The 26,314-nt window shown below is 36.9% G+C and overlaps 1 protein-coding gene across 6 annotated transcripts in view; it reads left to right on the top strand.

Moving 5' to 3' along the window:
- The window catches only part of NUP98 (nucleoporin 98 and 96 precursor), a 103,851-nt gene that overhangs the window by 65,411 nt on the left and 12,126 nt on the right, over window positions 1-26,314 (top strand). For all 6 annotated transcript variants that reach the window (XR_008558014.1, XM_054725605.1, XM_054725608.1 and 3 more), the window contains 13 exons: window positions 295-590; window positions 3,132-3,245; window positions 3,962-4,100; window positions 6,678-6,855; window positions 8,190-8,354; window positions 12,292-12,474; window positions 13,196-13,352; window positions 14,740-15,169; window positions 16,406-16,635; window positions 18,266-18,532; window positions 22,889-23,046; window positions 24,522-24,665; window positions 25,426-25,568. Coding sequence is in view for 5 of the 6 variants with exons in the window: in XM_054725605.1 (XP_054581580.1) it covers window positions 295-590; window positions 3,132-3,245; window positions 3,962-4,100; window positions 6,678-6,855; window positions 8,190-8,354; window positions 12,292-12,474; window positions 13,196-13,352; window positions 14,740-15,169; window positions 16,406-16,635; window positions 18,266-18,532; window positions 22,889-23,046; window positions 24,522-24,665; window positions 25,426-25,568 (2,604 nt within the window). In the remaining variant the exon portion in view is untranslated. The remainder of the gene's footprint in view (window positions 1-294; window positions 591-3,131; window positions 3,246-3,961; window positions 4,101-6,677; window positions 6,856-8,189; window positions 8,355-12,291; window positions 12,475-13,195; window positions 13,353-14,739; window positions 15,170-16,405; window positions 16,636-18,265; window positions 18,533-22,888; window positions 23,047-24,521; window positions 24,666-25,425; window positions 25,569-26,314) is intronic.

Raw genomic sequence — 26,314 nt, 5'->3', positions numbered from 1 at the left:
AAAGCACAAAATCTACAGCCAGATTTCCTGGGTTAAAATTCCAACTGTAGCATTTACACATTTGTGACCTTGGGCAAGTTACTTTATTTTCTGTCTTAGTTGTCTTTTTATAAACTAGAGAGAATGATAGTAACCTGTGTTACCACATTACAGTAAGTATTAAATGAATTTTTAATATGTGGAATTACCTGGAATAGTGTCAGACACCTAATAATGGCTCAGGAAAGGTTAGCTGTTATCATTGTTACTACTACTACAAGGGGCTGAGATACTGTTTTTACTTTCTCTTTTCAGATTCAGTTTCCTGAGCAAACCTGATGAGAATCATCAGCAAGATGGACATGATGATTCTCTTATGTCACGTTTTTATGCTAATCCTATTGCAAAACCTATTCCTCAAACCCCAGAGAGTGCTGGAAATAAACACAATAACAGCAGCAGTGTGGATGATACCATTGTTGCATTGAACATGCGTGCTGCCTTACGAAATGGGCTGGAAGGAAGCAGTGAAGAGACTTCTTTTCATGAGGAGTCACTGCAGGATGACCGGGAAGAAATAGAAAATAGTACTTACCATATGCATCCAGCAGGTCAGGTTCATTTTGGTATATGCCTAATGTCTTGCCAGTCATTTGAAATTTCTTGTGGTTTGTCACAGATTTTCAACAGAATGAAAGTCATCTATCTAAACTCTTAAAATGTTTTTTATTGCATTTTATAAAAGTTAACATTTAAACACTTTTCACTTATGCTTTGGTCTGTTTGTAAATTCACGTACTTTTGTAACTTTGAAGTAGTTAAATTCATGTCATTTTAATTATCCTGGTACAGTTTAAAGACCCCAAATTTTATAGCCAGAGAGACTATCCTCATACTTGCCTTAGTTTTATAAACTTGCATAGATTACTTACTAGTTTTTAAATTAAAATGATAGTGATAATTATTTCTTATCATATAAGGTGTTTGAGATGTGAATTAGATTTAAGTATATAGACCATAATGTCTAACATGTATAAGCATTCAAATGGTAGCTGTTGCTATAGTTGTTTATCATCACCTCAGTTCTTTGCTTGCTTCCCTCCTCTTGTTCTCCATAATGAACTGATTAACTTTTTCCCAACTGATGAAACAACTAACATAAACTATAAGATTAGAAAGTCTTGATTGGATACTTAGAGCTTGCCTTATCTGTGTGTGTTGATATTACATCTCATTTTGGGCTTTGATAAATATCATTACCTTTTTTTAAAAAATAGAGGTAAAATTGTAGTGAAGTGCAAAGATCTTGTGTTCATTTCAGTGAATTTTGGAACATATATTCATTGTCTAATACCTCAGTCGAGAGCTAAACATTACTTTTACCCTGGCAAGTTAGTACTTGTGTCACAATCCCCAGAAATCAATCACAGTCTGGTTTTTGTCTCATAGATTAGTTTTGCCTGTTCTTAAACTTCATGTAAATGGGATCATATATACATATTCTTTTTTACTCTTAATTTATATGCGATTGCATCCATAATTTATATATCACTTTTTGCTCAGTAGTATTTCAATATGTAAATATGCCACATTTGGTTAATCCGTTTTCTGTTAGTGAACATTTGGGTTGTTTTACAGTTATTCTTGAAATGTTTGTAAAATTTTTCTATATCTAGTGATCTTACTGCCTTTATGTAATGTTCAAAGCATTTAAGAGTAAGCCAACTGTGCCCAGCCAGCATGGCTCAGTGGTTGAGCGTCGACCTATGAATCAGGAGGTCACGGTTCAATTTCCTGTTGGGGCACATGCATGTGCCCGAGTTGCAGGCTTGATCCCCAGTGTGGGGAATTTAGGAGGCAGCCGATTCATGATTCTCATCAGTGATGTTTTTATCCCTCTCCCTTCCTCTCTGAAATCAATAAAATATATATATACATACACACACACACACACATTTCTTTCTTTTTTTTTTTTTTTTTTTTTTAGAGTAAGCCAACATTTCTGGTCAATTGGTGCCCCAAGGAAACAATTTTATACTTTCACATTAAGAATCCCAAGTATATATACTTGTGTGTGTATCTACATGAATTCATTATGATGCTCCTTTTTTTTTTTTTTTCACGTAGCCAGCCTAGATTTTTTGTTTTTCATTTTCCCGTTGACCTTGTTTGCCAACTCTCTGTTTATTTACTTAGGTTTTTGTTTGTTTGTTTTTACTGATTTGAGAGAGAGAGAAGAAGGGAGAGGGAGAGAGAGATAGAAACCCACAACCTAGCCATGTGCCCTGACCCAGAATTGAGCCGGTGACCTCTTGGTGCATGGGTTGACACTCAAACTATTGAGGCACACCAGCTGGGCACCACTTCCCAATTTAAAATTTCATTCCCAGGATTAACAATCCTCTAAACCTTGCCAGTAGAGAAACAAGTTATTATACAAGTGGGCATTGTTGTGGCTGGACTTTAATCTGATATTGGCCTTAAATTGTTTTCTCTCATAGAGCAGGTTAGCCTGACCTCTACATATAAATGGAACAAGGAGTGATTAGAAAAAGCATATCAGTGCCCTATTTTCTTTGAATTCTTCAGAAATCTACCTAGTTGTTATTTTTTTTTTAAATAACACTAATTTATATAGGCCTTTAAGTTTCCATTTGACTTTGGGACTTTCTCATGTAGTAAATTTACAAAGTACTGGATTTGGGGGTTTAGTTTCATTTATACAACTGAATTACTATGTAAGCAGTTTCATTCCACCCTGGGTTTTGGTATCTTCAGGTATTTATAAAAAAAAAAAGCCGAAACCGGTTTGGCTCAGTGGATAGAGCGTCGGTCTGCGGACTGAAAGGTCCCAGGTTCGATTCCGGTCAAGGGCATGTACATTGGTTGCGGGCACATCCCCAGTGGGGGGTGTGCAGGAGGCAGCTGTTCGATGTTTCTCTCTCATCGATGTTTCTAGCTCTCTATCCCTCTCCCTTCCTCTCTGTAAAAAATCAATAAAATATAAAAAAATAAAATAAAAATAAAAAGATTAAACAAGCTTTCCCTGGAATGTATTTTATAGAATGCCTTTCATAGTATAGTGTTTTAATGGGTGTCAGTGAAAAGGACAATCACAGTTAATATGATATTTTCTGTTTCTTTTATCATAGGCATTGTTCTCACTAAGGTTGGTTACTATACTATTCCATCTATAGATGACCTTGCTAAAATTACCAATGAAAAAGGAGAATGTATTGTCTCTGACTTCACTATTGGTCGTAAAGGTGAGTATGAGTTTAGGAGTTAATAGTGTATAAGCCAGAGATCTGCACTTTTTTTTGTAATTAGATAAAGGAAGCTGAATATCTACATGAATTCATTATGATGCTCCTTTTTTTTGATAGCTGAATCCATTTCCCCCCCTACATTTGAACCCACCTTGGCCTGAATAGCAGACAAGTAACTAAACAAGACTAGAACCTTATAACATTCTTTGGTAGCTGTTTTGCTCATTGCAGTTTTCTACAATTAAAGAAAATACTATAAACAGCAAGGAATACTACATGAAAAAATTGAATAGTTAACAAAAGATGGGTAATATTTAGGTTCAACTTTATATTATTAAATTATTACAAATGTAATTTCTTTGAGAAAAACAGGTATCGTATTCAAAAAAAAGGCACAGGTATCTTAACTCATACTGCAGATATGGTGCTAAGAGTTGTTTATATGGCAGCTATATAGGTCTTTGGTAAGAGATTTAAGACGGCTGTTTTGAGGACAACTTAAATGCTATAAAAATACTGATGTTAAACCAGATAACAATGTATTTGGTTTCACCCATACATATTATGGCTGAAATAACCCATTCAGTGATATCGCTGGGTGATTGAAAATATTAATGTTTAAAGCAGCTTGCTCCTTCTGATAATTAGAAGTTTAATGTAGGTATTTGCCCTCTATACAGGATGAGTTTTTAACTATTTGCTCTGACTTGTAGGTTATGGTTCAATCTATTTTGAAGGAGAAGTGAATTTGACAAATCTAAATCTGGATGATATTGTACATATCCGAAGGAAAGAAGTTATTGTCTATTTAGATGATGACCAAAAACCACCTGTGGGTGAAGGACTAAATAGGTATGAACTTATTTATGTATTTAGAAAATAATCAGCTAAATCGCAGTTATTTCTGTCAACACAAATGTGTCCATATTATACATTTTTCTGCAATTTGCTTTTTTGACTTAGTGCACAATGTGGAATTATTGTTTCTCTACTTTCATTTAAAAGTATAAATGATAAATGCTACACTATGACTTCTTGACTCTTTTCCCCTAATATTATCAGGTCCAGATGTTAGTTTCCAAAAACAATTTAAGTAGTAGTTTTTTGTGGGGGGTTTTTTTCCTTCACATTTTTTGTGGTGACTATGCTTAAGCCTTTCTCTATATTTTAGTGTGAGATACTAGCTTCTGATATCTCTTAGACAAGTGAAAGGGCCACAGTTAAAATTGTTTATGTTCGCAAATTACCAAGATTGAATTATGAAGAAATAGAAAATCTGAACAGCCCTATAACTAATAAGGAACTTGAATCAGTAATCAAAAACCTCCACCTCAGAAAAAGTCCAAGACCAGATGTTTCCTTTTTTTTTTTTTTAATATATTTTTATTGATTTCAGAGAGGGAGAAAAAGATGGAAACCCCAATGCTGAGAGAGAATCATTGATTGGCTGCCTCCTGCACGCCACCTACTGGGGATCGAGCCTGCAACCCAGGCATATGCCCTGACTGGGAATAGAACTGTGACCTTTTGGTTCACAGGTCCATGCTAAACCACGGAGCCACGCTGGCTGGGCAAGAGCATATGGTTTCAATGATGAATTCTATTGAACATTTAAAGGGGAATTAACACTGATTCCTATCAAATGCTTACAAAAAATTGAAGAGAAGGGAATACTTCTGAACTCATTCAATGAGGTAGTCATTACCCTGATTCCAAAGCTAGACAAAGACCTTGTAACAAAACTACAGACTGATATCATGATGAATATTGATGTAAATATTCTCAACAAAATATTAACAAACAGAATTTAACAATACATTGAAAAGATTATACACTGTGACCGAGTGGGATTTATTCCTGGAATGCAAAGATGATTCAACATATGAAAATAGATCAGTGTCAGTACATCCCACATTTACAGAATGAAGAAAATCACATGATAATCTCCATTGGTTCAGAATAAGCATTTGATAAAATTCAGTATCATTTCATAATACAGACACTCAACAACCTAGTGCTAGAAGGAAATTACCAGGTTGTATTTGAAAAATCCACAGTCCAAGATCTGAACAACCCTGTAAATAATCTGGAAATCAGAGCTAGAGTAATTAAGCAAGAAAAAGAAGTAAAAAGCATTCAAATTCAAAAGGAAGAAGTAAAATTATCTCTGTTCACAGATGATTTGATCTTACATGAAGAAAGTAAAGATTCCACTAAAAAAAACACAAAACCTGTTATAACTAATAAATTCAGCAGGCTACAAAATCTACATGTAAAACTTACTTTCTTTACACTAACAATAATCTAAAAATGTTAGGAAACTAATTTCATTTATAACATCAAACAGAATAAAACTCTTAGGAATAAACTTTACCACGAAGGCAAAAGACTTGTACACTGAAAAATATAAAACATTGCTGAAAGTACAATCAACAGAATGAAAAGGCAACCTACAGAATGGGAGAAAATATTTACAGATTATGCATATGATAAAGAGTTATTAACCAGAATATGAAGGAAGATCTACAGCTCAACACAAAGATTAAAAAGGGACTTCAATACAAATTTCTCCAGAGATGGTATGCAAATGGTGAACAAGCATATGAAAAGATGTTCAACATAACTAATAATTAAGGAAATGCAAATCAAAACCACAATGAGCTATCCACATCCATTAGGATGTTTAGTATAAAAAAGTAAGTTTTTGCAACAGTGTGGAAAAATTAGAATCTTTGTATATTGTTGGTAGGAAAGGAAAATGGTATAGCCATTATAGAAAAGCGTATGATGATTCCTCAAAAAATTTAAAATAATCCAGCAATTCCACTCTAGGAATGTATCCAAAAGAATGAATACATAGGCATTCATTCTATGAATGCAAGACATACAGAATGAATAGGACACAGTCCTTGAATTCAGGTATTGGTATTAAAAGGATACATTACCTCTTTTATAGTCATCTTTACAATTTTATTTAATGGCTGATACTATGATATTCCTAATACTTCATTCTTCAAGCATATGTTGTTCATCAATGGTAGTTACTGCTGTTATTACTGTTCTTAAGTACAATAACACTCTAAAACCTTCACTAAGACTTAGTTCTTAGCACTGAACTATGACCACTGGATTCTATCAAAGATACATAACTTAAAGAGTTATTAAAATTAGATTGGAAATAATTGATATGCCATAGTAGTTTGGAATAAATGGAATTTGACTCTTGAACCAAGTCCTGAACTAGTTGATGTTGAGTAATTCCTTGCTCTTGAGCTTATCAATTGGGAGATAAGACTCAAGTTCATGAAACATCTGCAGATGTAATTCCAAAGTAACATAGGTACCTTTATTTGCTATTTCTATAGATATTAGTTGGCTTTCTGGGCTTAAATATGAAACACTGACATTTTACCTGGTTGTATGTTACAGGAAGGCTGAAGTTACATTGGATGGAGTTTGGCCAACAGATAAAACATCTCGTTGTTTAATAAAGAGCCCAGATCGACTTGCTGATATCAACTATGAGGGGAGATTAGAAGCAGTTTCAAGGAAACAGGGAGCTCAGTTCAAAGAGTACCGTCCTGAAACAGGTTCTTGGGTGTTTAAGGTATAGTCACTTAATCTTGTTCTTATTAACTGTTGTGAGAATCACAAAATGTTTGTGCTGGAAGTGATCTGCTCTTAAATTCTCTTTATGTTCAAATTAGGGAATAGATTTGCTCCAAATTGCACATCTAATTAAACCCCAGAACAATAGGAGTTATTATAAACTTTAATAGAGGCTCTCGGTACACAAAAATTGTACACAGGTGGGGTCCTTAGGCCTGGCCAGCGATCAGGGCCGATCAGGTTCCCTGCCTCCCCGCCTCCTCATTCCCTCACTCCCTCAGTGCCCTGCTGCCATGTTCACCCGCCATGTTCTTCACTGCCCCTGGTGGTCAGCGCACGTCATAGTGAGTGATCAAGCTCCTGGTCTCCATGTCAAGCTCCCAAGGGGACACTTTGCATATTAGCCTTTTATATAGAGAGACTAGAGGCCCAGTGCATGAAAATTCTTGTACTGGGGTGGGGGCGTCCCTCAGCCTGGCCTGCCCCCTCTCACAGTCTGGGATCCCTCAGGGGATGTCCTACTGACGGCTTAGGGAGAGGGAGCAGGCCTAAGCCGCACTCTGGCCTCCCTCTGCGGGATGCAACCAGACCGATCAGGGGAAGGCACCGCACCCATCACCCCGCTGCTGCTGCCACTGCTGGCCCTCCTTGGCCCTCACAGCCACTGTGTCTTTGTCTGGAAGGACATCTGGAAGATGTCTGGTCTATCCAGTCTAATTAGCGTATTACCCTTTAGTTAGTATAGATTATATATAGAGATGGGCTTACAATTCAAATTCTCTTCTCCATCCTCTGAGCATTTAGATACACTTCTAAGGTGTGATTTTCTAATATATGGCATTATTTAGGGATATAGGCAGAATTTTTGTCTCTTTAATAGATCAACTCTTCCTAAATAATTGTCAGTCTTTAAAAGATATCTGGGGTGAGGAGGTTGACTTCCTCCCTTCCTTGATAGTTTAACCAATTGGTTTTTGTTTTTGTTTTTTTCTTCTAGGCCAATTGGATTATTTCACTTATTCAAGGTTCTTGTGTTGGTAGAGAACAACTAGCCAGTATATAGATGTGAAATAGTAATGGCTCTTTTGGATTCAGTTTCTGTCTTAATATGTTTAGTAATTATGTGAACAATTAGTACATGCATCAAACATAATCTAAATCTTAGAAAAACAGTAAAGTGACATTTCATTGTGTTTTAAATAAAATCTTTATACCTTTTTTTTTTTTTTTTTTTTTTTTAGCTAATTTGCAGAATAGCAAGTACAAATATGGTGGAAGCTCTTCTGAATAATAGTGTTAAAATTGATTTTGTTGGATTCTTTTCTTCCTTAGGTGTCCCATTTTTCTAAGTATGGCCTTCAAGATTCTGATGAAGAGGAAGAGGAACGGCCATCCAAAACTAGCACAAAGAAGTTGAAGACGGCCGCTTTGCCTCCTGCCGGCCAGGACACACCATTCCAGATGGCTCTTAATGGCAAACCAGCACCTCCACCCCAGGTAGAGAAAGGACAGTGAATTTGAACGGAATCCGTGATACAGAAGTTAAAAGCAAGTCATTCAGCTAGTACAAAGCTGTTTTATGACCCCCTGGACCTTTGAAGAGTACAAATATATTGCCAATAACATTGAGACAAGTACAAGGGAGGTGGTCATGAGGTGGTGCTGGCATCTGTTGTGTTGTTTTTTTTTACTTGAGAGATTTAAATAATTCTTGCTGTTTGGATCATTCATTCTGCAGATTTTCTTTCTTGAACAACTCCCTCTCTCTCATTTGGACTTGCTGAATTTTCTGCTCAGTGAGCAACTTAAGATAACCTTTGCTTGTGTGGGTTAATGCAAAGTAAATCCTACTTTTATTGACTACTGATCTGCAAGTTAAATCTTGTTCTTTATCTTCATGATTATTTTTAAAAGCTCAGTCTTTCTGCAAGGGTTTTTAACTTCATTTTTCTCGAGCTGTTCACTTATACTTCAGGTAACATCTTGGTTTTTGTATTATAACAATACATAATCTTTATAAATAACGTTTTAAGAATACAAATTATTTGGCTTGGGGAGAGTAGGTGCTGCATTGTTTATTGCAATTATTTGTATCATACACTTTTTCAGTATTGTTAAACCAGCGTAAACCTTTGTCCTTGTAAGGAAAGGTTTGTAATTTAAATATCAGGTAGTTTTGCCAACTATAAAAGATTTACTTTCATTTGAATGTTGTTTATATTCAATCAAGTTACAAAATATTTTTTTTCTTTTGCTGCCACACTCCCTTAAAGAAGAGAACTTGGTATAGAATTATTTTGTAAAGAATCCTCTACCTCTCAGCTGCTAAAAGCAGAATCTTTGGAATTTTCCATGCTATAATTCATAACAGCTGCTCATTTATGCAAATTTTATGGTTTATTAAATAATTACTTAGGCATTTTCTGGAGATTGTTGTGTATGTATGTTCATGTTTGCACATACAGAGCGAGGGGGGGGGAGTGATGAAATTGGGAAACATATTGACCTTTATATTTATAATCTTTATAGCATTTAAAATACCCCTAAGAAATCTCTTCTGAACTAAAGAAATGCTATAAATGGATTTGGTTTTCTAGTTTTCAGTGTTCATTTTATCTGAATCATATAGTTTTTATAATCTCTCTCTTTCCAAAGTGGTTTTTTTTTAAAATACATTTTATTGATTTTTTACAGAGAGGAAGGGAGAGAGATAGTCAGAAACATCGATGTGAGAGAAACATCGATCAGCTGCCTCCTGCACAGATGTGCCCGCAACCAAGATACATGCCCTTGACCGGAATAGAACCTGGGACCTTTCAGTCCGCAGGCCGACGCTCTATCCACTGAGCCAAACCGGTTTCGGCCAAAGTGTTTTTTGATCTTAACATGTATTTCTTAGAATAAGAGTCAGATACCCAATAGTAATATGGAGGACCCTAAAAATACTGCTGTGGGGCAAAGCTTCATCTGTGGACAGATGAAAATTGACAAAAGTTGACTACTAGTGATTTTAGGCTTTTTAAATTTCAGAATACAAATAGTAACAGGTAATTATAAATCCCATGTTGGCACTTGAGTAGGTGAGAGCTCTTTGACAAACTGAGCACCAAAAATATTTCAGAACAAGGTTTAGGAAAAATAGGTGATAAGGATCAAAATGGGCAAAGAGAGTATAGTGAATATGGGGTCTGTTTCAGATATCTTACTTGATGGAGGAAGTGGGTGGTCTTTGACCTTTTGGGTAGGGGAAGAAGAAATGGAAAGAGTTGTTTAGATACACAGGCTAAGGTATTAAAACAGTAAGGTGGGATTCTAGAGAACTGTTCATATTTCCCAGTGGTTGCACAGTTTTTAGTACCAAAGACCTACATTTTATTTGGCATGAGCATACTTAAGCCTTCTACATGAACTGGGAATAGATAGCCAAGTCTTATTCCAGAATCAAGAGGGCTATCTTCATACCGTCACCTGGCCTCCTTAGAGAGGTTGATTTCCATGATACAGTATTCTTTCAGGCTGTTGTTTTCTTCTTCCTTGTGTACAATCACAGGTTCTGGAAAGACTGAATTTTATGTAATCTCTTTTATGCCTTTTAAGTTAGTGAAAATTCTAGCAGAAAAACCGTCACATAGATGAATTAGGGCAGTTGCAGAAACGTTTGTTTGGTAGTTAGAACATTATTTCAAAAATGCTGATCTGAGATCTAGTTTTTAGCTCACTGCATCAATACCTTTAAGTAAGTTTAAGATATTTTGAAGAAAAAAAGTGGTTAGGATTTATTTCTTTTTAAAAATACATATTTTTATTGATTTCAGAGAGGAAGGAAGAGGGAGAAAGAGGTGGAAACATCTACGATGAGAGAGAATTATGGATTGGCTGCCTCCTACAAGCCCCCACTAGGGATCGAGCCCACAACCTGGGCATGTGCCCATGACCAGAATCAAACCTGGGACCTTTGAGTTCGCAGTTCAATGCTCTATCCACTGTTCCAAACCGGCTAGGGCTAGTGGTTAGGATTTAGAAGAAAATTCCATTTCTCCTATATACTTTTTTAAAAGATAAAATGGCAGCTATCTAAATTTATCCAGTACATCAATATATTTTTAATATGTATTTTATATTTTTATGTAATTTATATATTATACACATATAAAATCTATGACCACAAGTATGTTTACTTAAAATATTGATGTTATTTTTATTGATTTTTTTTTTCTTTTTCTTTAGGAAGGGGAAAGGAGAGAGAGATAGAAACATTGATGAGAGAGAACATTGATTGGCTGCCCTCCTGCAAGCCCCTACCGGGGATTGAGCCCATAACCCAAGCATCTGCCCTGACCTGGAATCAAACTGTGACCTGGTTCATAGGTCAAAGCTCAACCACTGAGCACACTGGCCGGACTTTCTCCAGAATCTTAAAGCATAGAAATAGTCAGATCTGCCTGTAGCCTCCCCCATAGGTAAAATATAGTATCATCTTTGCCTTTTGACCATTACCTAGCTTCCAGTTTTGTTAAAGCAGTCCTTGGGGATTGGTCACATATTAAGTGGCAATTCACCATGTATCCAAACATCAATTTTTCTACAGTTATAAATGGGAGCAGTCATTCTTTTGGTAACTCTTGACACTTTGTTTGTTAATCCTCCTCATTGGATACATTTTCCTTTGACTTTTAGAGGGAATGGAAGGGAAGGGGAGAGAGAGACATCCTTGGTTGCCTCCCACACTCGCCCTGGCTAGGGCTAGGAATGGAGCCTGTAGCTGAGCTATGTTCCCTTGACTGGATTTGAACCTGGGACCGCTTAGTCCATGGGCTGATGCTCTGATTACTGAGCCAAATTGGCTAGAGCAACTCCAGACACTTTTAAACATAAAGGAATTATTCCCAGATTCCAATTGTTCCTAATAATATTACTTTGTTTTCTCTTTTGGGAAGTTAGAGTAGACAGTCCTTGTATCTTACACGGTACTGCACAGGTAGAGTCCAGCTGACATTAGGTTTCAATCACCCAAAAGATAAATTCAGGTCCCACATTGTATTAACTAGAAATTTATTTTTAAATGTTTTCTTTAAAACAGTGCAGTTACTGGAGACTTTGATATTTTGTGCCTTTTATTCTCTTTCCCAATGGTTTCCGGCTATAAGGCAGTGAGGGCAGGGTGACCCTGTGTACACTGGAAAATGATATTACAAAAAGGTCATTCTATGAACCGTCATTTGGATCCCAAGTACTTTGAGGGGGGATTTTTGAATAATTGTTAACTCTTTTGCAAAAATGCTACCTCTGTGTAGAATGGTCAGAATTTAATATTGCGATACCATATTCTGAATAAACTACCTACCATATTCTGAATAAACTACATATGTCTTGAAGCTCTATGTCTATTTGGTGTAATTTAATGCTGCTTCCCTGATCTTTCTGCTGTCTACAGAGCCAGAGCCCAGAGGTGGAGCAGTTAGGGAGGGTTGTGGAACTGGACAGTGACATGGTAGATATCACCCAGGAGCCAGTTTTGGATTCCATGTTAGAAGAGAGCGTGCCTGAGGATCAGGAGCCTGTGTCCGCCTCAACACACATTGCATCTTCACTGGGAATTAATCCACATGTCTTACAGGTGAACTCCTAACCCATCCCTACCACAACAGGAAGCCAAACTAATATTTATTTCCCTTGCATAACATCAGGTGTCTTCCTTCATTTAAGAGCATTTAATTCCTCTGTCATTGGAATAAGAAAAAACATGGCCCATGTTTGAGCCTTATTTTCCCATTCAGGGAGGAAAGACTGGGTTGAGATCAGAAGGCCTGGACTCTAAACCCAGTTTTAGAAATATTAGTATATGACTTTAGGCAAGTCACTTAATAACTATGAGCAATGATTTTTCTCTATAAAATATTGTTTTGTTTACTTCATAGAGTGGTTTTGAGGCTCTTTGAAAGTGCTCCACAAAAGCTAGAAGTTAAAAACAAAACAAAACTAGTAGATGCAGATTTCTTTAAGCTCTATCTCAACTTCCCCCTGCCCACGCCTTTTGGCCTGTTATGAGTTTAGCCTTTGGCTTATGTTTGACTTTGACATCATTCATTTAACAAACGAGAGAGTGATTTCTACATGCCAGGCAGGCCCTATTAAGACTGTAAATACAAAGGAAGAGGAGTATTAATAACTTCTACCCTTCAGGTACATACAAGTGTAATTGAGTCAGTTATACAAATATTTCTGCTCTGGCACAACATTGAGACAGAGCAATTTATTGGTGGTTGTCAACTGCGTTTTTCTTTTATGGCCTTTGGATTTGGTGGAGCACATTCATTCTATAGATATTGCCTTTTTAGATCATGAAAGCATCATTACTTGCTGATGAGGAAGATACAGATATGGTCCTGGATCAACGCTTCAGCCGCCTTCCTTCTAAAGCAGATACTTCTCAAGAAATCTGTTCTCCCAGACTCCCCATTTCAGCATCCCAAACATCAAAATCCCGTTCATTAGGTACTGTAAAAGATGCTATTTTATAAGAACACCATAAAGTCTTGTTTTTCACATATCTTCTAAATTGAATCAACTTCTCTAGCAAATACCCCCTAATGGCTATGACCAGGATGTCAAGAGGAAATGTACTCATACATACCTGTTAGGTGGGGCCAGTTTTTAAAAAACCATGATTTGCTTTATTGGTGCCAACAAAAAAAGTTATATGGAGAAAAAAGCATTTGTGTTTTGTTTAGATTTATGTTTTCATTTGCTTATGAGTGTGAATCAGATAATCTTAAATTTTCTAATTTCTATGAGGCCTTTGAGGAAATAGCAAGTTGTCCTGTACTATACTTATTTTGCAATTCTGACACTGTCCTTATTGCCTTTTAGGGGCAAATATTGCTTCTCATAATGCACAAAACTTGTCAGATTCTTTTCTCCAAACCTTCCCAGACTCCCAAGGAAATCATTACATATTTTAAAACTTTCCCTTTTCTAGTGGGCTTGCATCTATGTGTGTGAGATTAGAGATAGAGTCCTGTGGTCAACAAAGGACATAAGCAGATGTAATGTTGAAATATTGAAAAGCAGAGGAACTACCGGGAAAAGATTTGTTTGTTATTTTAAAAATTAAACGTTTATTTTTCAATTCTTTGAGTGCCTTAATACATTAAACTTCCTTCTTTAATACTTTAACTAGTAAAGCATCAGTTAAACATTCACAAATCTGTTCCATGATGGGCACTACATGAAAATCTCATATTTTAATAACTGACTCCTTGCTTTAGAAAGGAACCATATAAAAATCGGGAAGCAGGCAACAGTAACAAGAGCTGTCTTCTGAAAGGCACATGTGCAATCACAATTACAAGATGCCTCAGTTGAGCATCACAGTGGTAGAACTCTGATCTTATTAACTAAGCTTTTCATATTGACTAAGAAACCGTTATATTTGGCATTCTGATAAAGGGCATGAGCATTGGTGTCATCTTTCAGTCCTGCCAGGTTAGTAGCTTTGTGGATTTGGATTCGAGTCCAGTTTTTTTACTTGTAAAATGAAGATAATAATATTTCTCACTCAATGAAGTTACTGAAAGATGAAATGAAACAATGTATACAAATGCTTATGCAGAGTCTGCTACAGATAAGTGCTAGATAATCTTTTAAAATGGTAGTAGTTGTATTTATTAATGTTGCTATTGTTGATATCATGAGAATTCTTGCCTTGATTTTCTGGTTGGAAGAGTAAGTTCTCCAGTATCTGATTTAACCTGCTTCTGGTTTTCTATATCTGATTTAGTAAGTTTGGTAAAACTATAATTTCAAACTCACTGATTATTGTTGTTCAAGAAGCAATAGTCTGTATTTTCTAATAGCTTTTACTCCCCTCCCCTTATTTTAGTTGGTGGGTTACTACAATCAAAATTTACAAGTGGAGTTCTTTTTTCACCAAGTGCCTCTGTGCAAGAATGTCGCACTCCCAGAACATCATCGTTGATGAATATCCCATCCACATCTGCTTGGTCTGTCCCTCCACCCCTGACCTCTGTGTTTACAGTACCCAGCCCTGTCCCTGAGGTCCAGTTGAAAACAGTGGGAACTCGCAGACAACCAGGCCTGGTCGCTCTTGAAAAGTCTGTTACCTATGGCAGGGGGAAACTTTTGATGGACATGGCCTTATTTATGGGACGCTCATTTCGGGTTGGTTGGGGACCCAACTGGACTCTTGCTAATAGTGGAGAACAGCTGAGTGGCTCTCATGAACTGGAAAATCATCAGACTGCTGATTCTGTGGAATATGGATTCCTGCCTAACCCAGTAACTGTTAAATCGTGAGTCACATTTCCTTATGCTTTTTGAGAAAGGCAACATGGTAGGTGAGAAAAACTTTTTATCATAAGGAAATTTTTCTAGATATATTCTTAGCACAATTTTAGATAGCAGAAGATATTTATGTAATTAAAAACTGAAATGATTAGTAAGATAATTCCATTTGTACCATCAAGGTAAAGGTAATATCTAGTGGTTAAACTTTTGTTAGAAACGTAACAGACCCAAAGCTAATGCTGCAGCATTCCTTGGGCTTCATCCTTTTATTACATTAGTCATTGTATTTATTTTCTCATGTAGGTATTTACCATTTCTTCATATATAAAGTAAATTCTCAGCTAAACACATCCTGTATCTTAGACCTGATAAAAAGAACATGAATTGTGGGTAATCCATACATAAGTATTTGGAAATAAGGTGACAATTGATAACTACATATGTTATATATTTCTACACAATACCCACCATTAATATTTACATATGTGTGCTTATAGTACTCTATATTCTATATTTTACCATATAGATTACAAGTATAGTTTCCTGGTAGTTATTAGTATATATACAGTTGTCTTGTGTAAAATATATAATAGTTCCCTATTTACTTTTTATAATTATAACAAATTGCTCTATCTTTACAGATTAAGTGGCTATGATCACCTATTATTCATAGACTAGAGGCCCAGTGCATAAGATTTGTGCACTGGTAGGGTCCCTAGTGGCTGCCAGTTGCCTGCCGGGTACTCCCTCCCTTCCCCCAGCCAGCCCCACCCCCTGGTCGAACTCCCAGACAACTTCCGGTCAAAGGGACAATTTGCATACTACGCTTTTATTATATAGGATTTTAAAGTTGACTTTGAAGAAATAAACAACATCTTTTGAAACTCAGGAATGTTGATCCTAAACTTGAGTTATGCATGGTGTTTTGATATTTTGGTGGTTGTTAATATCAATCTTAAAAATTGAGTCAATTCCAGATTGACTATATGCTTATCTTAATTTGGAGTCTTTTGATACCTTACGAAGTATAATTTGAGAAATGGGTATCACACAGATTTTGGCCCTTGGATTTTATAGTGTCTAGATATATGCTGAAGTGGGTTCCAAGTCTAACTGATTTCCTTTGAAATCATATTTTGCATTCTATTTGTAATCATAAAAAGAAGCCATTTTGGTTGTAGGAAAATTCTAGCATTTGTCTTATCTTTATTTTCTATCTTGTTTATCATTTGCCCTTGTAGCCTAAATGAGTCCCCATTCAAAGTTCATTTGGAAAAACTAAGTTTCAGAAAAAAGAAGCTGGATGAAGACCTGCAATTATACCAGATACCTCTGGAGCTCAAATTAAAACATAGTACTGTCCATGTGGATGAGCTGTGTCCTCTCATTGTTCCCAATCCAGGAGTTGCTGTCATTCATGACTATGCAGATTGGGTTAAGGAAGCATCGGGAGATTTATTGGAAGCACAAAGTAAGTATGGACTAGGCCAGTGGTCGGCAAACTCATTAGTCAACAGAGCCAAATATCAACAGTACAACAATTAAAATTTCTTTTGCGAGCCAAATTTTTTAAACAAACTATATAGGTAGGTACATTGTTATTAACTTAATTAGGGTACTCCTAAGCTGGCCTTTGTTAAAAACTCAAGGGGCCAAAGACCCGCATGTGGCTCTCGAGCTGCAGTTTGCCGACCACTGGACTAGGCTTCTATTTGATGTCCTAGGAACAGGGATGTAATATGTGTACATAGGAGGATAAATTTCAATGTGCCAATGTAATAAGTAGGTGGATGCCTGAGCACTTGTCTACAGTTGCGTTGGATGAGCAAAATCCCAAGCAAAGAGAAATTATACCATTGTTTACAATTATTCTTATGGCCATTAACATACAAGTTTTTGTTCAAAGGAACTATAGCCCGTCAAATCTGGATTTATGAAATTGCATTCCTTCCCCCATGCAGAGAACATAGGAAGAGAGAGATTTGTTCCTTCTTACCTTTCTAAATTTTACCCATTCCTCAAGTCCCGCTTGGTCTTCCCAACAATTTTTGTGTCTTTAGCTCCCTTCCTGATGTCTCTCTATAACTATTGTGACTATGTTTTTCAGAACCAATACTTGGATAAAGGTCTTTTTTCAGTTTGGGAACTTATTATTTCAAATAACAGAAAAATGATAATTACATGTTTCACAGTATTTCATAACATCACCTTTATTGAAAAACGGTGATTATTTTAGAATGTTCCATACCACACATTTAGGAATTCTGTTCAGTTCTTTGTGTTTGCTTCCATATTCTTCTTTTCAAACATGTGAGTCATCTTTCTAGCACATACTTGTAAACAGTGTTTCCTTTCTGTTTTCCTTCTTGAGGGGCAATATACATAGTGGTTAAGAGTATAGTGTTAGACTCATACTTCGGTTTGAATCCTGGCTCTGCTACATATTGCCCGTAACATTGAGCAAGTCACTTAGCACTCTAGCTCACTTCCTCGTCTGCAAAATGAAGATAGTAACTACTATCAGTATATAGTCACATTGTATACTGAGTGGGGCAAAAGTAGGTTTACAGTTCATATGTAAAATATTACAATAAATAATAATGCAAGAATAAACTGTTTTGCATACTCACACCTGTATATTAGGGCTGACTTACTCTTAAGTGCTTTGAATACCGTCATTTAATTCACTAAATGTTAAACTGTGCCTTTACCAGGAGAGAATAAGCCCTCATAAGTTTTTAGAGCACTTTATAGTTTTTAAAGCATTTTGTAAACAGAATTTGATCAAATCAAATGACTTTTTCCCCCTTAGCATTTGAGATTATTTTAGCCATAATTAGGCTAGAGGAAACTGTTTAAAGGAGCATCGAGTTACATTTGTTGTGTAAGTACCACAGAAACAGAGTGAGCAAGCAGTTACACCACACACCTCTCGAACTTATAAGACATAGCTGAGTGAGGTAGAGACATTCAGGGAAATCAGCTTGAGTGGTTGGGGTAGTTACTAATTTATGTATTTTTACACCACAATTGGAGTGATGCCCCTCTGTAGTTATTGTAAGGCTTTATGTCATAGCATTGATTTCCTGTCTCTTCCTTAGTTGTGAAGCAGTGGAGCCTAACATGGACATTATGTGAAGCTCTATGGGGCCACCTGAAGGAGCTTGACAGCCAGCTGGATGAACCCAGTGAATACATTCATATTCTGGAGCGAAGAAGAGCTTTCTCTCGCTGGCTATCCCAGACTGCCGCACCTCAAATTGAGGAGGAGGTCTCTTTAACCCGGAAAGGCAACCCTGTGGAGGCTGTTTTTAGCTACCTCACGGGCAAGAGGATCAGTGAGGCTTGCTCTCTGGCCCAGCAATCAGGTGAGCATATGGTCCTTCTCTATACCTCTGCCTACTTCCCACTCGCAGTCGCTACCCCTTAATTATGGGTTTGCTTTTGTCTTCTATCATGAGTATTAAATATAGACTTCGCAGGAAGATTGCTGGTTCCTCCAGAATAGGGACTGTGTCTTCTAAACATTAAATTTACTTAATTAAAAGTATTTGAATTTTACATGCTATGTACACACTTGTAATAAAACTAGAAAATGCAGATAAGCAAGAATTTCTATAATGCTATAAAGATTATGAATCATTAAAGAGATAAAGTTATGTTCACCAGCACACTTAGTGTAATGGGAGAGGATCTTAAGGAGTGTCAGAAGTCTGATCCTTCAACTTATTCACAAACTGTTTTCCCCCCTTTTTTTTCTCCTTACCCTAAGATTAAATTTTTGCTTTACTCCCTCTGCTTTCAATCAGTGGTAGAACAACTAAACAGAAAATCAGTTGTATAGAGTACTTAAACATGTCAACCAGTGTTACCTGTTAATTACCCAACAAGAATAAATAACCTAAACTTTTACCTTAAGAAACTAGCAAAAGTTAAACCTAAAGGTAGAAGAAGGGAAGAAATAATAAAGATCAGACAGAAATTAGTGAAAATGAAAATATAAAAACAGAGAAGTCAATAAAACTAAAAGTTCATTTTTTTAAACGATCAAGAAAATTACAGTTTTTAAAATGTTTCTATTGATTTTAGAAAGAGAAACATTGATCAGCTGCCTCCTGCACACCCCTTACTGGGGACTGAGCCTGAAACTCCAGGCATGTGCCCTGGCCATGAATGGAACCAAAGACCTCTGGTGCGTGGGATGACGCTTACACCAGCCAAGGCAAAAGTTACTCTTTATTTATTTATTTATTTATTTATTTTTATTGCTTTCAGAGAGAGGAAAGGAGAGAGATAGAAACATCAATGATGGGAGAGAATCATGGATTGGCTGCCTCCTGCACGCCCCACATTGGGGATTGAGCCCACAACCCGGGCATGTGCCCTGACCAGGAATTGAACCATGACCTCCTCGTTCATAGGTCAATGCTCAACCACTGAGCTACACCGGCTGGGCAAAAGTTAAAAATTTTTACACTGACGATGAGAAAAGGAAAGACATAAATTGCCAAAGACATAAGTGAAAGAATGAATATCATTACTAACTCTACAGAAAAGGGAATATTATGAGAAAATCTATGGCAACAAATTCAACTACTTAGATAAAAATGACAAGTTTCTAACAAAGTATAAATTAATCAAAACTGCCTCAACCAAAAGTAGAAAATCTAAATAGATCCATAACAAGTAAAGAAATTGGGTTTGTAGTTTAAAATCTTCACTCAGAAAAGCCTACATCCAGATGTCTTCACAGGTGAACTTTTATATTTATAAAGATGAATTAATACCAGTCTTCTACAACTCTTCTGGAAAATACAGGAGGGAGCATTTTTTCAACTCATCCTATGATGACATTATTAATCAAAGCAAACCTACAAAAAACCTACAGCTTGGCATTATACTTAATGTTTGAAAGACTAAGTGATTATACCCTAAGATTAGGAACACCATTTCTGTACAGTAATGGTTGTTGTAGCCAGTGTATTCAAACAAGAAAAAGAAGCAAAAGTTAATACAGATTAAAAAGGAAGCAGTAGAGCCCTAGCCGGTTTGGCTCAGTGGATAGAGCGTTGGCCTGCGGATTCAGGGTCCCAGGTTCGATTCCAGTCAAGGACATGTACCTTGGTTGCGGGCACATATCCAGTAGGGAGTGTGCAGGAGGCAGCTGATGGATGTTTTTCTCTCATCGATGTTTCTAACTCTCTCTCCCTCTCCCTTCCTCTCTGTAAAAAAATCAATAAAATATATTCAAAAATAAAAAGGAAGCGGTAGAACCCTGGCCGCTTTTGCTCAGTGGTTGAAGTATTGACCCATGCACCAAAGGGTCTTGGTCTTGATTTCCGATCAAGGGCAGTACCTGGGTTGCAGGATCAATGCCTGGTACCAGTTGGGAAGCATGCGGGAGGCAACCATTCTCCCTCTCCCTCCCTCTCTTCCTCTCACTCTCCCTCTCCCCCCCCCCCCTCCACTCTCTCTAAAAATAAATGGAAAAAATTTCCTTGGTGAGGATTAACAACAACAAATAGTAATAAAGGAAGAGGTAGAAATGTCTTTATTCACAGCCAGCATGATTCTGTATGTAAACAGTCGTATGGAATTCACAGAAAAGGTATTGGGACTGACAAACTTGTTCAACAAGGTCTCAGGATTCAGGGTCAATATATAAGATTTAGTTGTATTTCTGTATTTTAGTAACAAAAATCTAAAAGTGAAATTTTGAAAAATCCATACATAATAGCATCTGAAAGACTCAAATACTTAAGGAATAAATGTAACAAAAGTGTAAGACTTATACACTGAGAACTATATAACATTGTTGGAGAAATAAAAAATCTAAATAAATGAAGAGACAGTCCATGTTCATGGAATATATCTCAACCTCAGCACTATTGGCATTTTTAGCGGGCAATTCTTTGTTGTGGAGGCTGCCCTGGCATTGTAGGATATTTAGCAGGATCCCTGCCCATCTACTCAAGAGTTCTCTCTCTTCTAGTTGTGACAACCAAAAATATCTTCAGATACTGCCAAATGTTCTCTGGAGGGCAAAACTGTCCAAGTTGAGAACCACTAATGGATTGGAAACCTCAGAATTGTTAAGATGTCTGTTCTCCCCAAGTTAATCTCTATCAGGTAGGGCAAAAGTAGGTTTATAGTTGTTCATATGCAAAATAATAATTAATAAAGAATAATCCAAGCATAAACTCTGTTTCTCATACTCACAGCTATAAACATACTTTTGCCCCATCCTGTACGTTCCACACAGTATCAAAATCTCCAGCAGGTCCTCATCCTTACGTGGAATTGTAAAAAAACCTCAACAGTATCAACACTTTCTGAAAAAATTCTATAAAGACAATGTGCTGGCATAAGGATGAACGTACAGGTCAAGGGAACAGAAATGAGAATTCAAGTATAAAATTCTTTCACTTATGGTTAGTAAATTTTGACAAAAGTGCCAACACAATTTAAATGTTAAAGGATAGTCTTTTCAACTACCAAATAATGCTTGGTAGTTGGATATTCACATGTAAAAAAGATTCTTTCTTCACACCATACACTAAATCAACTTAAGGAAGTACCGTAGAATCCTGCCATTTGCTCAAGTATATGTTCTCATCAGTGGGAAAGTCTGAAAAGTCAAGAATTGTCAGAAGCTGATTGGTTGGTTGTATGATCAGAACAAAGAGAAATGATCTAAATGATTGTATCAAAACATGCCAGTTTCTTCTCTGAATTTGACCATCTTTAGTGTGTCCCGGGATATTTACATTTGTTGGCTATTGAATCCTCTCTTTGGGGTTCTGTAGATACACAGAAATAGTCTTTTACTTTTTCCCTTTATTATTATTCATCTAGAATACTAGCAGCGCATGGTCAGGTGGGCTCAGCATTTAATGAATCATAGTCCAGTCATTCTTTTGTTACCTACATACATCAGAGAGGCAGCTTGACCTAGCAGCACATTTCCAGATGTGTCCTGATGCATGATTTCTTTCCTCCAGGCCTCTTTAGTTTATGAAGGAAACCGTTATGAGAGCCTTCGTTTCTGTGAGAGCAGTACTTAATAGTCATTTAAGTACTGACCCATATACGTAAACAAAAGGCCTTGACTTTTTTAGGAGGTTTGTACTAGGAGACAGAGAATTTTTCTCAGCTCATCATAAACCGGAATTCTACCCCTCATATTATGGCTAATTAGACTCACTGTTGTCCCAGCCCTTTGTACTTAAAAAATTTATTTAAAAGAGATTATTAGACCTGTGAGATTAAAGGACTCAACCATTCTCTTTATATCATACACACACATTTTTCCTTTAGGTTTGAGTTTGCTATTTCTCACTGTCATTATATAGCACATTCTAGTTGGGCTTATTATCAATTTTGCCATCTCAGTTTTCGCTACAAACCTTTGAATCAGATGCTATTTTCCCCCATTTTATAGATGAAGTGCCTTGTCTAGGGTCACAGAAGTAATGTGATAGTAGATCTTTCAGTGAACTCTGTATACTGTATAATCCATGTGTAATTTAGGCTAAGCTACTTTGAAGATTTTCTACCCAAGCAGAAAGTGGTGAGTTCTTGATCAATATTTTGGCACTACAGGGAAAGCAGTCACAGGTGTTCAGTTCTCTATCCTGAAGGCAGGAAGAGATAAGGTAATGCCCCCAAGTAATATCACAAGTCTAAATCCTCAGTATCACCGAGCACTTCTGTTTTTCTTACAGGAGATCATCGTCTTGCCCTTCTTTTATCCCAGTTGGTGGGTAGCCAGTCTGTCCGGGAGCTGCTTACCATGCAGCTGATGGACTGGCATCAGCTCCAGGCTGACTGCTTCATCCAGGATGAGAGATTGCGCATCTTTGCCCTGTTGGCTGGAAAACCGGTATTTTCCTCTTTTCTCATAAACTCATATTTTCTCAAATTCAAGATTGCTTAGTTAAAGAGCCATCTTTGTAAATTGTACATTATGTGTAACCTAAGCAACTTATTTTTAGTGGAAATTTTTAATGGAAAATTATAAAGGTACAACATGTACATTGTTTAAAAAAAGACAAATAACAAGTTATATAGAAATAAAAATGTTAATATTCACCATATCCCATATCATAGTGATAACAACATAACTAATTTGTTGTCTGTCTTTCTAGACATATTTAAGTTTATATTAAAATACATGTATGCATATTAACATGACTGTATATTCATATAACGTCAATTATACATAACAGTTATGCAACTTTTTTTACTTTCTGTGTATGTATACTTTTCATGTTGGGCAGCCTCATTTTTAAAAAAAATATGTTTTTATTGATTTCAGAGAGAGGAAGGAAGAGGGATAGAAGCATCAGTGATGAGAGAGAATCATTGATCAGCTGCCTCCTGTACGCCCAATGGAGCCTGCAACCCACGCAGGTGCCCTCACCAGGAATCGAACTGTGATCTCCTGGTTCATGAGTTGATGCTCAACCACTGAGTCTTACCGGCCCAGTAGTCTGATTCCTTTTAATGGCCACTTCTATTCCATTTTATGGGTGCTATACCATAATTATTGTTAGCCAAGTCTCTGTTGCTGTCTACCTGTATGATTGCCATCTTTTTTTTTTTTTTAATATGTTTTTATTGGTTTCAGAGAGGAAGGGAAGGGGAGAGAGAGATAGAAACATCAATGATGAGAGAGAATCACTGATCGACTGCCTCCTGCATGCCCCACACGGAGGATCAAGCCCGAAACCCGGGCATGTGCCCTGACTAGGAATTGAACCATAACGTCCTGGTTCATAGGGTGATGCTCAACTACTGAGCCATGTGGGCTGGGCTGATTGCCATCTTTTTAAAAAATTTTAAAATTGATTTTACAGAGAGGAAGAGGGAGAGATAGAGAGAGTTAGAAACATCGATAAGAGAGAACGATTAATCAGCTGCCTCCTGCATGCCCCTTACTGGGGATAGATCCCACAACCAAGGTACATGCCCTTGATCAGAGTCAAATCTGGGACCCTTCAGTCTGCAGGCCGACGCTCTACCCACTGAGCCATACCGGTTAGGGCCTGATTGCCATCTTAAAGTCAATTTTCAAAAATGAAAAATTTGGTCGGAATTTATTCACATCTTTAAGTTTTAGAAGTTGGCAACTGTGCGCAATACAAAGACCTCAGTGGTTCTTATCCCTTCTCAGACCAGTAGTTATCTAAATTCACCCCATCACCTGCCACCTAGGGACTGTATTTTATTTCTGGATTATTAACACTGTTATTTAGATTATTTAAAATGTATATGAATAAGTGAATAACTTGCAGACCTGGGCAGTAACAAGGTAAATGTAATTTGTAGCTGTGAATGTGATTTTGTCACCTGCAGGTGTGGCAGCTCTCAGAGCAGAAGCAAATTAATGTGTGTTCCCAGTTGGATTGGAAACGTTCCCTGGCTGTCCATCTTTGGTATTTGCTTCCACCAACAGCCTCCATTTCCAGGGCACTCAGCATGTATGAAGAAGCATTTCGGGTATGTGTGTCTAGTAGAGCCAAGCAACAATCAGGTAGTGCTGTTTTTGCCAGAGAAAAAACCTTCAAGTCACATTTCATAATACTTTTTCTCTGCTTTTTTTGGAAATACCGTAAAGTTGGAAAGAACCTCAGAAATTTGATGGGAAACTTTTTCCTTTTTTTCTGCCTCTGGACAGTGTCTGCTTCTTGTTTCATTCAATAAGATGTGTTTCCACAACTGACTTTTTTTTCCCCCATCAAATGGGAGGGTTTTTCTTCATTCTTAGTGCTGTTTTTGGGAATTCCCTGAGATACACTGCCTGACCTCAAACTTGCTATAGCCCCAAATTAGGTCTAAGATTTTCTTCTAAACGTTCACATTTCATATTCCTTCTTAGTGAGTTTGGAGGTTAAAATATTATTACTGTGTTTAATGCCATCATTTTTTCAGTTGTTTGTGGTTGTTTTTTTTCTCTCCATTTTTATTATCTTTGATTTTATTTGTCAGGTAAAAGAGAACACTAAAGAAACTAAATGTAATAATAATTGTGGCAAGAAAAGTGGTGGGATTAGTGAGAGCTATCTAAAATCTTTGGCAGGCCCTTGAAGACAAGTGGAGTATGTCACCAATCTAAATTTAAAGTTTCAAATCTTTGACACATTCCTTTAGAGGGTGTCATACCATTCTTAATATGCATGTCTTGAGTTATTGAGACATGGTGGCATCTTTGAAACACACTAGCAGCTGAGGTATTGTTTTATCAAATTCTTACCTTCAGAATACCTCTGAGAGTGACAGGTATGCCTGCTCTCCACTTCCTTCATACCTGGAGGGCTCTGGTTACGTGGACGAGGAAGAACAAGACTCACGGAGACCACTTCAAGATGTCTGCTTTCACCTTCTAAAACTCTACAGTGACAGGTAAATCAAAGTTACACATGAGCTCTTGGGAGTCCTTTCCCTTTCATACATGACCAAATTGCTATTAGTCTGTATAAACCACCAAAATGTAACTTATAGTAGTTGAGTATAAAGAGCCTTGGAACTAGACTTAGAAATCTAAAACTTATTTTAATCAACTTTAATGAGATACACTTTGCATATACTAAAGTATGTGGTTTGAACATTTTAACATAACTATCATCACAACTATAAAATCAGTTTTAAAAACAGATACAGGGCTGCCCTGGCCAGGTGTCTCATTTGGAGCATTGTCTCCTGCACTGAAAGGTTGCAGGTTTGATTCCTGATCAGGGCACATACCAAGGTTGGGGGTTTGATCCCTTGTTGGGACACTTGTAGGAGGCAACTTATCTTTGATTCTCTCTATCTCAACTCAATAAAAGCATCTCCGCCCTAACCGGTTTGGCTCAGTGGATAGAGCATCGGCCTGCGGACTGAAGGGTCCCAGGTTCAATTCCAGTCAAGGGCATGTACCTAACTCTCTATCCCTCTCCCTTCTTCTCTGTAAAAATCAATAAAATATATTTTTTTAAAAATAAATAAGAAATAAAAGCATATCCTCGAGTAACAATTAAAAAGCAGATATAGAGCTGTTGAGGTTTTCTATATATTCTTGAGTTAGTTTTGATCATTTGTTTCTTCTAATGAATTTGTCTATTTCAAAGTCACCAAATTTATTGGCATAAAATGATAACATTTCTTTG

The sequence above is a fragment of the Eptesicus fuscus genome, chromosome 13 (assembly GCF_027574615.1).
Source record: "Eptesicus fuscus isolate TK198812 chromosome 13, DD_ASM_mEF_20220401, whole genome shotgun sequence".
Classification (NCBI taxonomy): Eukaryota; Metazoa; Chordata; class Mammalia; order Chiroptera; family Vespertilionidae; genus Eptesicus; species Eptesicus fuscus.
The sequence above is the reverse complement of the archived record's forward strand: the minus strand, read 5'-3'. Positions and strand labels throughout refer to the sequence as shown.